This window comes from Oncorhynchus mykiss, chromosome 10, assembly GCF_013265735.2.
Source record: "Oncorhynchus mykiss isolate Arlee chromosome 10, USDA_OmykA_1.1, whole genome shotgun sequence".
NCBI classification, from domain to species: domain Eukaryota; kingdom Metazoa; phylum Chordata; class Actinopteri; order Salmoniformes; family Salmonidae; genus Oncorhynchus; species Oncorhynchus mykiss.
The window spans coordinates 60,335,365-60,348,435 of record NC_048574.1 but is presented as its reverse complement, the minus strand read 5'-3'; the positions used below and the strand labels follow the sequence as shown (position 1 = coordinate 60,348,435).

Here is a 13,071-nt window from a genome sequence, read left to right as displayed (position 1 = left end):
AGATACATTCAGTAACGTGATATGAATATTCATAGAGACTTTTGAGTAGGTGCAAAAAAAATGAAAACTGTTTGAGTGAGAGGTCTAACTGGTGTTTCCAAGTGGCCACATACCTCTCCAAATTGAGCACAGTTCCTACGTAATTTAAATGTTATTGTATGACTAAAAGAAGAGTCTTCAAGTTAAGGTGCTTTTTTTTTTTTTGCTCTCCTAGCTGTGCCGGAACTAGAGCAAGCACTTGTATTTGTTTGTTTTTTTGGAACACAGCCCTCCACATACTTTTAAGTTATGTACCCAGTAGGTCCCTCGGGTCCTCTGGCCTTTTAACTTTCCCAAAGACTAGGACCAAGAGGCATGGAGAGTGTTTCGTAATTATGCCCCCAGCCCCTGGAATAGCCTGCCAGAAAACCTGAGGGGTGCTGAAACTGTGGACATGTTTAAAATAGATCTTAAAACACATCTTTTTAGCTTTGCTTTTCCTTAGGGTGCTTTTTAGTAATCCAGTTTGTGTCATTCTTTAGTTTTTTTTTATCTTGTGTGTGTTGTGTAGTAAATATTTCAGATTTTATTTTCATTGCTTTCATTCATTCTTTCTTCCTGTAAAGCACATTGCGTTGCATTCCATGTCTGAAATGTGCTGTATAAATAAAGCTTGATTGGATTTGATACGCAATTACTGTTGTTGTTTACACAATCCAAAGAACGGTCCATTATAAATCACAATCTGAGTCAGGTGTGCATTATTCGAAAGCTCTGTTCTATTGCAAACATAACAAGCTAAATTATAACCTATGATCTTACAGTGTTAGACTTTCACAAGTCAATTCAGAGAAGCAGATCGTAGTTTTTGGTGCGCAGAGAATGGACTGCATTCAGACGTGTGGTCCGCGACACATTTTCTTCACAACGCAACAAACCAAGGCTCACTCTGTTCAAGACAACCCAGGGTTATAACACCAGGTTGTCCTGCAACTGTACATCAAACAAAGTGATTATGAAGATTGACACTGTATATTACATGGGTTTTGGGATATGGAAATGTGGAAGTGCACATTCGGACTTACGGGTGTTTGGCTTGAGTCAACACTATTTATTTTAGTCCTCAAGGTCTCATCTTACAAAATATACAGAAAAAAAAATATTAATCGCAACATGCAACAATTTCTAAGATTTTACGGAGTTACAGTTCATATAAGGAATTCAGTCAATTGAAATAAATTCATTAGTTCCAAATCTATGTATTTCACCACTGGGAAAACATGACCGTTGGTCACAGATGCCTTAAAAAAAAAGAGGGGTGGATCAGAAAACCAGTCAGTATCTGATGGGACCACCACTTGCCTCATGCGGCACGACACCTCTCCTTCAGATGTAGTTGATCAGGCTGTTGATTGTGGAATGTAGAATTTTGTCCCACTCCTCTTCAATGCCTGTGCGAAGTTGCTGTATATTGGCGGGAAGTGGAACACGCTGTCGTACACGTCGATCCAGAACATCCCAAACATGCCCAATGGCTGCTGAAATATCTGGTGAGTATGCAAGCCATGGAAGAATGGGAACATGTTCAGCTTCAGGAATTGTGACAGATCCTTGCGACATGGGGCTGTGCATTATCATGCTGAAACATGAGGTGATTGCGGCAGATGAACGGCACAACAATGGGCCTCAGGATCTTGCCATGGTATCTCTGAATTCAAAGTGTCATAGATAAAATGCATTTGTGTTCATTGTTCGTCGCTTATGCCTGCCCATACCATAACCCCACCGCAACCATGGGGCACTCTATTCACAACGTTGACACCAGCAAACCGCTCACCCACACAACACCATCTGTCAGGTACAGTTGAAACCGGGATTCATCCATGAAAAGCACAGTGGCTATCTAAGGTGAGCATTTGCCCACTGAAGTCGGTCACAACACCGAACTGCAGTTAGGTCAAGACCCCGATGAGGACGACGAGCATGCAGATGAGCTTCCCTGAGACGGTTTCTGAGTGTTTTTGCAGAAATTCTTTGGATGTGCAAACCCACCGTTTCATCAGCTGTCCGGGTGGCTGCTCTCAGACGAACCCACAGGTGAAGAAGCCGGATGAGGAGATCCTGGGATGGCATGATAACACGTGGTCTACGGTCGTGAGGCCAGATGGACGTACTGACAAATTCTCTAAAACAATGTTGATAGAGAAATTAACTTTCACATTTCTGGCAACAGCTCTGGTGGACATTCCTGCAGTCAGTATGCCATTTGGCAAGCTCCCTCAAAACTTGAGACATCTGTGGCATTGTGTGGTGTGACAAAATTGCACATTTTAGAGTGGCCTTTTATTGTTCCCAGCACAAGGTACACCTGTGTAATGATCATGCTGCTTAATCAGCTTCTTGATATGCCACACCTGTCAGGTGGATGTATTATCTTGGCAAAGGATAAACGCTCACTAACAGGGATGTAAACAAATTTGTGCATAACATTTTAGAGAAATAAGCTTTTTGTGCCATCGTGCTTCACCTAAGACTCACCATTGGGGAAGGCATTTAATAACGACATTATCAGGAAGTGCTGGTAAATTATTGATACGGACCCACAATTGAAACCCATCTTTAAATATCCCCCACGTATAGTCTTTAAAATAACCCCAAATGTGAGAGACATTGTGGTCAAATCTGATTATTCACCAGAGAAAAGGGAAACTTTCTTGGACAAGGTTCCGGAGGGTCATTACAGATGTGGTCAATGTGCTCAATGCAGTTGTCACGCCCTGACCTTCGAGAGCCTTTTTATGTCTCTATTTGGTTTGGTCAGGGTGTGATTTGGGGTGGGCATTCTATGTTTTGTTTTCTATGATTTTGTGTTTCTATGTTTTGGTTTGGTTCTCAATCAGGGACAGCTGTCTATCGTTGTCTCTGATTGGGAACCATACTTAGGTAGCAATTTCCCACATTTCTGTGTGGGAAGTTGTCTTTGTTTGTGGCATGACGTATCCAGTGATGATCCATGGCAAGAAGCCTCCAGTGATGATCCATGGCACGAAGCCTCCAGTGATGATCCAAGGCACGAAGCCTCCAGTGAGGAGTCATGGCACGAAGCCTCCAGTGATGATCCATGGCACGAAGCCTCCGATGATGATCCATGGCACGAAGCCTCCGGTGATGATCCATGGCACAAAGCCCCCAGTGAGGAGTCATGGCACGAAGCCTCCCACCACCAAGGACCAAGCAGGGTGGTGAAAGGGACTCCTGGACATGGGAGGAGATCCTGGACGGTAAGGGACCCTGGAGGCAGGCTGGGGAGTATCGCCATCCAAGGGAGGAACTGGAGGCAGCGAAGCAGGCATGAGAGACATCCCCCCCCCCGAAAATGTTGGGGGGGCACAAAGGGAGATTGGCGGAGTCAGGTTATAGAACTGAGCCAACTCCCCGTGCTCACCGTGGGGAGTGACTAGTCAGGCACCAGGTTATACGGCTCTGGGCCGTGTGTCTCCAGTGCACTCTCATAGCCCGGTGTGCACTCCGCAAGCTCCCCGCGGTTGCCGTGCTCAAGTTGGCATTCAGCCAGGAAGGATTGTGCCTGCTCAGCGCTCCTGGTCTCCGGTGTGTCTCTTAGGCCTGGGTTATCCTGCACCAGCTCTACGCACGGTATCCCCAGTTTGCCAGGAGAACCCAGTGCGGCCTGTTCCAGCTTCCCGCACGTGCCAGCTAAAGTGGGCATGCAGCCAAAAGGAGAGGTGCACGTGTTAAGCACCAGATCTCCAGTGCTCCCCCACAGCACGGTTCATCCTGTGCCTCCTCTAAGGACCAGGCCTCCTGTATGTCTACCCAGCCTGGTGGGCCCTGTGGCAGCCCCACGCACCAGGCTGTCTATACGTCTCCTCTCAGCAGTGAGGGTCCCCAGTCCAGAGTCTCCAGCAACGGTCTCCAGTCCCAAGCCTCCAGTGACGGTCTCCAGTCCCGAGCCTCCAGTGACGGTCTCCAGTCCGGGGCCCCCAGCGACGGTCCCCAGTCCGGAGCCCGCTACGAGGGTGCCCAGTCCGGGCTCGCAACGAGGGTGCCCAGTCCGGGACCTGCAACGAGGGTGCCCAGTCGGGGGCCAGCAACAAGGGTGCCCAATCCGGGTCCGCAGCGAGGGTGCCCAGTCCGGGGCCCGCAGCGAGGGTACTCAGTCCTCCCCTATAGGTACAGGTTTTGGGCCGGAGTCCGCACCTTTGGGGGGAGGGGGGGGGGGGGGGGGGGTACTTTTTGTGTCTCTATTTGGTTTGGTCAGGGTGTGAATCGGGGTGGGCATTCTATGTTTTGTTTTCTATGATTTTGTGTTTCTTTGTTTTGGCCGGGTATGGTTCTCATTCAGGGACAGCTGTCTATCGTCGTCTCTGATTAGGAACCATACTTAGGTAGCCCTTTTCCCTCCTTTCTGTGTGGGAATGTTGTCTTTGTTTGTGGCATGAAGCATCCAGGGATTATCCATGGCAAGACGCCTCCAGTGATGATCCATGGCAAGAAGCCTCCGGTGGTGATCCATGGCACAAAGCCTCCAGTGATGATCCATGGCAAGAAGCCTCCAGTGATGATCCATGGCACGAAGCCTCCAGTGATGATCCAGGGCACGAAGCCTCCAGTGAGGAGTCATGGCACGAAGCCTCCAGTGATGATCCATGGCAAGATGCCTCCAGTGATGATCCATGGCAAGAAGCCTCCAGTGATGATCCATGGCACAAAGCCTCCAGTGATGATCCATGGCAAGAAGCCTCCAGTGATGATCCATGGCACAAAGCCTCCAGTGATGATCCAGGGCACGAAGCCTCCAGTGAGGAGTCATGGCACGAAGCCTCCAGCAACGGCCGTGACAGAACTTCCCACCACCAAAGGACCAAGCAGGGTGGTGAAAGGGACTCCTGCACATGTGAGGAGATCCTGGACGGTAAGGGACCCTGGAGGCAGGCTGGGGAGTATCGCCATCCAAGGGAGGAACTGGAGGCAGCTAAAGCAGAGCGGCGGCGATATGAGGAGGCAAATCAGTGAAGCAAGCACGAGAGGCAGCCCGAGAGGGGGCACACGGGGAGATTGGCGGAGTCAGGTTAAAGAACTGAGCCAACTCCCCATGCTCACCGTGGGGAGAGAGTGACTAGTCAGCCACCATGTTATGCGGCTCTGGGCCGAGTGTCTCCAGTGCTCTCTCATAGCCCGGTGTGCTCTCTGCAAGCTCCCCGCAGTTGCCGTGCTAGAGTTGGCATTCAGCCAGGAGGGATTGTGCCGGCTCAGCGCTCCTGGTCTCCGGTGTGTCTCTTAGGCCCGGGTTATCCTGCACCAGCTCTACACACGGTATCCCCAGTTTGCCAGGAGAACCCAGTGCGGCCTGTTCCAGCTTCCCGCACGTGCCAGCTAAAGTGGGCATGCAGCCAAAAGGAAAGGTGCACGTGTTAAGCACCAGATCTCCAGTGCTCCCCCACAGCGCGGTTCATCCTGTTCATCCTGTGCCTCCTCTAAGGACCAGGCCTCCTGTATGTCTCCCCAGCCTGGTGGGCCCTGTGGCAGCCCCACGCACCAGGGTGTCTATACGTCTCCTCCCAGCAGTGAGGGTCCCCAGTCCGGAGTCTCCAGCAACGGTCTCCAGTCCCGAGCCTCCAGTGAGGGTGCCCAGCGACGGTCCCCAGTCCGGAGCCCGCTACGAGGGTGCCCAGTCCGGGGCCTGCAACGAGGGTGCCCAGTCGTGGGCCAGCAACAAGGGTGCCCAGTCCGGGGCCCGCTACGAGGCTTCCCAGTCCAGGGCCCGCAATGAGGGTTCCCAGTCCGGGGTCGGCGACGAGGGTCCCCGCACCAGAGGTGCCACCAAAGTGGGGTGAGCCAGTTGTGGAGCCGGATCTGCGTCCCGCACCTGATCCGCCACCGCGGATAGATGCCCAACCAGACCCTCCCCTATAGGTACAGGTTTTGGGCCGGAGTCCGCACTTTTGGGGGGGTACTTTTTTTTTCTATTTGGTTTGGTCAGGGTGTGAACCGGGGTGGGCATTCTATGTTTTGTTTTCTATGATTTTGTGTTTCTTTGTTTTGGCCGGGTATGGTTCTCAGTCAGGGACAGCTGTCTATCGTAGTCTCTGATTGGGAACCATACTTAGGTAGCCCGTTCCCTCCTTTCTGTGTGGGGAGTTGTATTTGTTTGTGGCACTTAAAACCTGTTACGGCTGCTGTCCCTGTACAGGGATCAACATCAGCGGACATCAGCGGAAATTTCAGAGTGACAACTAATAGTACTCGATACAACTCAAACTTTCATTAAAACACACATGCAGGGTACTCAATTAAAGCTACACTCGTTGTGAATCTAGCCAACATGTCAGATTTTTCAAATGCTTTTCGGCGAAAGCATGAGAAGCTATTATCTGATAGCATGCAACCCCCGAAATACACAAAGGGGACGTAAACAGAATAATTAGCGTAGCCGGCGCTACACAAAACGCAGAAATAAAATATAAAACATTCATTACCTTTGACGAGCTTCTTTGTTGGCACTCCTATATGTCCCATAAACATCACAATTGGGTATTTTTTTCGATTAAATTCGTCCATGTATACCCAAAATGTCCATTTATGAAGGCCGTCTGATCCATGGAAAAGCACCGTTCCAAAACGCACCGTAATTTTTTTTAATTAAAAAAGTTACCGATAAACTTTGACAAAACACTTCAAACTACTTTTGTAATCCAACTTTAGGTATTAGTAAACGTTAATAATCGATCAAATTGATCACGGGGCGATCTGTATTCAACAGCAGCACGTTTTGAAATCATGGTCCACATTCTCTCTTTCATTACTTCCTGTGGTGTGCTCGACGACAGGAAGTGCCTATTCCTCATGTTACCAAGGATTAAAATCGTCAGTACTGGCGACATCGTGTGGAAGCTGTAGGCATTGTAAACAGGGCCCTATCTATTTTCCCTTGCCAAGGACAATACAGAGACTGGCGGAGGGATATTTTTGGTTTATTTTGTGAACAGTTTTCCTTGGGATTTTTCCTACTAAACGCGTTCTGTTATAGTCACAGACATGATTTAACCAGTTTTATAAACTTCAGAGTGTTTTCTATCCACACATACTAATCATATGCATATACTATATTCCTGGCATGAGTAGCAGGACGTTGAAATGTTGCGCGATTTTTAACAAAAAAACAACATTTTCTGGATTTTTTTTCTCATTTTGTCTGTCAAAGTTGAAGTGTACTTATGATGAAAATTTACAGGCCTCTCTCATCTTTTTAAGTGGGAGAACTTGCACAATTGGTGGCTGACTAAATACTTTTTTGCCCCACTGTATATATATTACTGTAAATATTGATCACATTTCTTGTGTAAGGTCATGCATTTTGATACATTAAATGTTATTATGAACATACTGTATGTTCTATATTTTTACCTCCTGTGTCAGGAAGTGATATCACTGAGTACTGCCCATATATATAGCACCTACCACCCCCACCTGCGATATGGATGCCTGATGAAAAGTTGTTCAAATAAAATCACCTGGGAGTAATTAGCGGGAGAGAGGAGGGCAACTTCTTGTTGCGTGCGGTGCAAAAGTTTATGACGGCTGCAAGTCAAAATCCATACAGAGCTGTGAATCGGAGACCCCGAGCTCTTGCGTCAGGTATAGCATGTTACCGTGCAGCCAGCATGTTACCGTGCAGCCATTCAGGAGGTTATCAGTGTCCAAATCTGCCATTTTCAACCAGTATAAGGATACACGTGTAAAGGGCTACTTTACTATCTGATACTATGCGATTTAGAAAGGTTCAGAACTTTTGTGAAACATCACAGCACAGTTGAAAAATATATGGCACATGGTTGGTCTACGGAGATAGATGGGAGGGGTTGAGGATAGCTGAAGGGACTAAAAAGCTCAGGATCGATAATGGTTCTGACTGAAAACACAAGTCATTCCAGCAAAGAGGTTTGGGTGCATTTCAATCTGTGGTTGAATTCCAACCTTCCTGGTCATTGCAAAGAGAAGTACCCCAACTGATTAACCCAATTTCCTCATTGATATGGGCCGAGTTCTATCAAAACCTCTCATGTCTGGGGGAAGTCCGAAAAAGAAATACAAGCACTCTTTATCATTGGTCAATATGTACAGTTTGAGACGCAAGCACCTGTAAATATTAACCAAAGGGAGTGGCCATAGACGTGTTTGCACAATGGATATTGATGCATATAAATACACCAAATCTCTCAGTAACAAGATACACTGCGGAGAGCTTAAAGAGCAGGTAAGAGGCTCATTTAAAGAGCTTAAAGAGCAGGTAAGAGGCTCATTTAAAGAGCTTACAGAGCAGGTAAGAGGCTATTTTAAAGAGCTTAAGGAGCAGGTAAGAGGCTCATTTAAGGAGCAGGTAAGAGGCTCATTTAAAGAGCTTAAAGAGCAGGTAAGAGGCTCATTTATAGAGCTTAAAGAGCAGGTAAGAGGCTCGTTTATAGAGCTTAAAGAGCAGGTAAGAGGCTCATTTATAGAGCTTAAAGAGCAGGTAAGGGGCTCATTTAAAGAGCTTATGTTCTGTAATGTATTATTGTTACGTGATTGCTGTATTTGAAAGTATGTAAAATGTATGTATAAGTAGCAGAGAAGCTGTAACGCTTTAAGAGAAACGGTACACAAAACTGTTGACGTCTTTTTGATATACTGATTTAGGAAAGAGGTTGCAGCCATTTCAAGATTTATACGTCATGCTTTATCATGCTCTTTGGCAAGTAACTTTGGTTGAAACAGATGCATTCGGAAAGTATTCAGAACCCTTGACTTTACAGCCTTATTCTAAATTAGATTACATTTACAAAAATAAATCCTCCTCAATCTATACAACACCCCATAAATGTTTGCTAATTAATAAAAAATAAAAAACAGAAATAGGTATTCAGACCCTTTGCTATGAGAATCGAAAATGAGCTCAGCTGCATCCTGTTTCCATTGATCATCCTTGAGATGTTTCGACAACTTGATTGGAGTCCACTTGTGGTTAATGTAATTGATTGGACATGTTTTGGAAAGGCACACACCTGTTCTATGTAAGGTCCCGCAGTTGACAGTGCATGTCAGAGTAAAAACCAAGCCATGAGGTTGAAGGAACTGTCCGTAGAGCTCCGAGACAAGATTGTGTCAAGACACAGATCTGGGGAACGGTACCAAAAAAATTATGCAGCATTGAAGGTCCCCAAGAACAGAGTGGCCTCCATATTTCTTAAATGGAAGAATTTTGGAACCACCAAGACTCTTCCTAGAGCGGGCCGCTCGGCCAAACTGAGCAATCGGGGGTGAAGGGCCTTGTTCAGGGAGGTGTTCAAGAACCTGATGGTCACTCTGACAGAGCTCCAGAGTTATTCTGTGGAGATGTGAGAACCTTGGGGCTCCCGAGTGGCACAGTGGTCTAAAGCAATGCATCTCAGTGCTAGAGGCATCACTACAGACCCTGGTTCAATTCCAGGATGTATCACAACCGGCTGTGATTGGGAGTCCCATAAGGTGGCACACAATTGGACAAGCGTCGTCCGGGTTAGGGTTTGGCCGGGGTAAATTAAAAAAATTAAAATACAGAATGACAACCTCTGCAGCATTCCACCAATCAGGGCTTTATGTTAGAGTGGCCAGATGGAAGCCACTCCTCAGTAAAAGACACATGACAGCCCGCTTGAAGTATAGACTCTCAGACCATGAGAAACAAGATTCTCTGGTCTGATGAAACCAAGATTGAACTCTTTGGCCTGATTGCCATGCGTCATGTCTGGAGGAAATCTGGCACCATCCCTACGGTGAAGCATGGTGGTGGCAGCAACATGCTGTGGGGATGTTTTTCAGTGGCAGGTACTAAGAGACTAGTCAGGAGATGAACGGAGCAAAGTACAGTGAGATCCTTGATGAAAACCTGCTCCAGAGCGCTCAGGAAGGTTCACCTTCCAACAGGACAACGACCCTAATCACACAGCCAAGACAAAGCAGGAGTGGCTTTGGGACAAATCTCTGAATGTCCTTGAGTCGCCCAGACAGAGCCCAGACTTGGATCCAATCGAACATCTCTGGAGAGACCTGAACATATCTGTGCAGCTCCCCATCCAACCTGACAGAACTTGAGAGAGAAGAATGGGAGAAACTCCCCAAATACAGGTGTGTGAAGCATGTAACGTCATACCCATGAATACTCGAGGCTGTAATCACTGCCAAGGGTGCTTCAACAAAGTACTGAGTAAAGGGTCGGAATACTTATGTACTGTAAAACCTAAACTGTGATATTTTAGTTTAGTTTTTTTTTATAAATGTGCAAAAATGTCTAAAAACCTGTTTCTACTTTCTCATTATGGGGTATTGTGTGTAGATTGAGGAAGTAAAAAAACGATTTAATGAATTTTAGAATGAGGCCGTAAAGTTTTTCAAAATTGGAATACTTTCCGAATGCACTGTAGTTGTATAAATATAAATATTCAATATCTAATGTTGATATTTTGCGTGCTCTCTCACTCACTCTCAGGTTGATCATGGCATCGCACACCTTACTCTGCGGTTCCGTCTTCCTACTGTTTCTGTTCCCTGCCTCTTCATTTCCGACCATTGACTCAATCAGGGATCTGAGAGACATATGGTACGGCAACATCTACCCACGACATGGTCTCTATCTGCTTTACTGGTTTGTTGACCAATCAGAGATCGACATCAACCACGACATCATCCAAACCCATTTCGATCCAGCCAGAGGTGACTATGGCTTTGGTTACTTCAATAATAACGACAGTTTCCTCCCAGCTCTGACCGATCCGAAGAGCCAAGCTTACTACGCAGTGGGGGATATCAGTAAAGCTAACTCATGGGCCTTGCCTGAGTATGTCACTGAAAACTACTACAACTCACTGAAATCTGGCAACAGAAATAGGGACAGGATCATAGTCAGGGTTGTCCAGGCAGAAGGGTCAAATCAGTTCAGGTTGGACGAGGTCTTGGTCACTGAACTTTGTCCACTCAATGTCAACCAAGCAAATTCCTTCCATCCAAATCACACGTACACCATTAGCTTCAACCTCTTACGAGAAATCCAGATGTTACGGGTCCATTGGAGGAACGACACATTGGGCGGTTTGGAGGCATTTCTGGGGTAAGCTGGCTACCAAACGTGCCCAACACCTGAATTCCAGGTCTGTTATGTGAAGTCTATCCGATTCCAAAGGCTTCAGATGGTGGAAATGAAGACTGAGGACGATTGTCACCCGCTGAGGCTTGACGTCAAACCAGCTGCGAACGGCTACCTGAAAATGAGTTGGAGCAACCTACCAAAGTCCATCATGGACCGTTACATGGTTGTGGGGCTTTTCAAGGATGATGCTAGTACGACCAAACTAGCCGAGTCCCCCGTCGGCAACGACACGTCCGGAACCTCTGACATTTTCGTGGCCCTCAATCCCGGTCTTCAGGTCAGGGTCCTCAAAAAATCTCCCTGGGACACGACCGAAAGGGAAGTCTGGCGTGGTGCCGAGTTTGATGATGCGGACAGTTTGATTCCTGTCATCATGACAGGCTACGATGCCAGTCTGCAGCTCTACACAAAAAATGGCTACGCCTGCGCTCGACTGTTTGTGAAGAAGTCCTTCACTGACTGGAAGGACGTGTTTTATTACTCGTGGGTAGGGTACTACTCTGCGAACAGTGTCAGCAACAAGGAGTACCAAACGTTCCAGTGGGCAGTGTATTTTACCAAAGACACTCCCTCAGATGAGATACCTGAATATGATGTCTATGTTTATGAGTCCAGTATGGCCACTTCTCCAGGTGCCCAGGCCCGATTCATGCTGTCGAAATACAACGAAGTAGCACGTACGGTAGCCTGGGAAAGTCAACCCTAAAAACCAAGCCCTTGATGAAATGTTGAGAATTTTTATGCCATGATGATGTTGGGGTCTTTGAAGCACATTTTTATATAAAAAGGTATTCAACTGTTGAATCATTGTGGTTATGTAACTTTAATCAGACAATACTGAAATGTACTATTTCGAGGAAACATGAATTTGAGCCTCGAGTCTGATCACAAATCACTTATTTTTCTTTGGCACCCTTGTCTCATGAATAATTCTGACATAATTCTCAAAATAAAATTAAATAGTAAATCAACTGTACTAAGTAAGCTATATCTATGATTAACATGTTCATAGTGTTAAGTTGATGAATAACTGAACATTGCAAAAATACATGAATCAGTATGCAGTCATGTTGAGGTATGACGCATTCAACTTTTACAATACACCTGCATTTCCAATTGATCTTTAAATACCTGTAATGCTTATAAGTTTTCTATATAGTGGTGCAATTGTAGCTTGACTGTTTTTATATAGTGCTGCACGTGGGGAGTGTGAATTCCCCAGATGATCTGTTTATGAAATAAATAGTTAAGTCTGTTAAGACCAATGCTTAAGGTCCATGACCTGAAGCAGCAATGTAATCACTGTTTTTTTGCAATAAACATTAGCATTATACCAAGTTAAAACTAATCTGAAATAGCATGATTAACAGGGATCTGTTCATTTGTTAACGCAAACATTCTGAATTTTAATAAACAAACCTCGTTTATGGGTGGTAACAAATATGTAATGCGACTCAGTTTCTATGTTAACATGGTAACGGGGAATAGGCGTGCGTCACTGTATCGGCCTATCACACTGTCTGACTACACAATGCAGGATAGACAATTTCCTGATTGTGTCACTCAAGACCATTCCAGAATAATAGGCGACACGGAGCGTAATCGAGACAGGATTGTTGTTAGATTTGTCGAGAATCGACCATATATTTATTACACTGCACCTTCCATTTAAGTGCAATCAGCCAAATACGGATTACGATCAGACAAATACCTTTGAGATTCACGTCGACCTTATTAGACAGATCTGAAATCGAAATATGCTAGAATTTCTGGTTTAAGCAGGATTCAAAATGAACACAAACAGTGCTTTGCATAAATGCACAGTGAAGCCAAGGAACACAGTCATAAGGAGACCTCAGGGTGCGAAAACCCATGAGGATGTTGATTGAGGTCGATACTTTTAGGGTGGGGGA

The 13,071-nt window shown here is 46.1% G+C and overlaps 1 protein-coding gene across 1 annotated transcript; it reads left to right on the top strand.

Moving 5' to 3' along the window:
- The first annotated feature begins 8,206 nt into the window (after positions 1-8,206).
- Positions 8,207-12,679, top strand: LOC118936722. Its single transcript, XM_036933528.1, has 2 exons — positions 8,207-8,254; positions 10,502-12,679. The coding sequence occupies exon 2, from the start codon at positions 11,199-11,201 to the stop codon at positions 11,862-11,864; it is 666 nt and encodes a 221-aa protein (XP_036789423.1). The 5' UTR covers positions 8,207-8,254; positions 10,502-11,198; the 3' UTR covers positions 11,865-12,679.
- Positions 12,680-13,071: the final 392 nt, after the last annotated feature.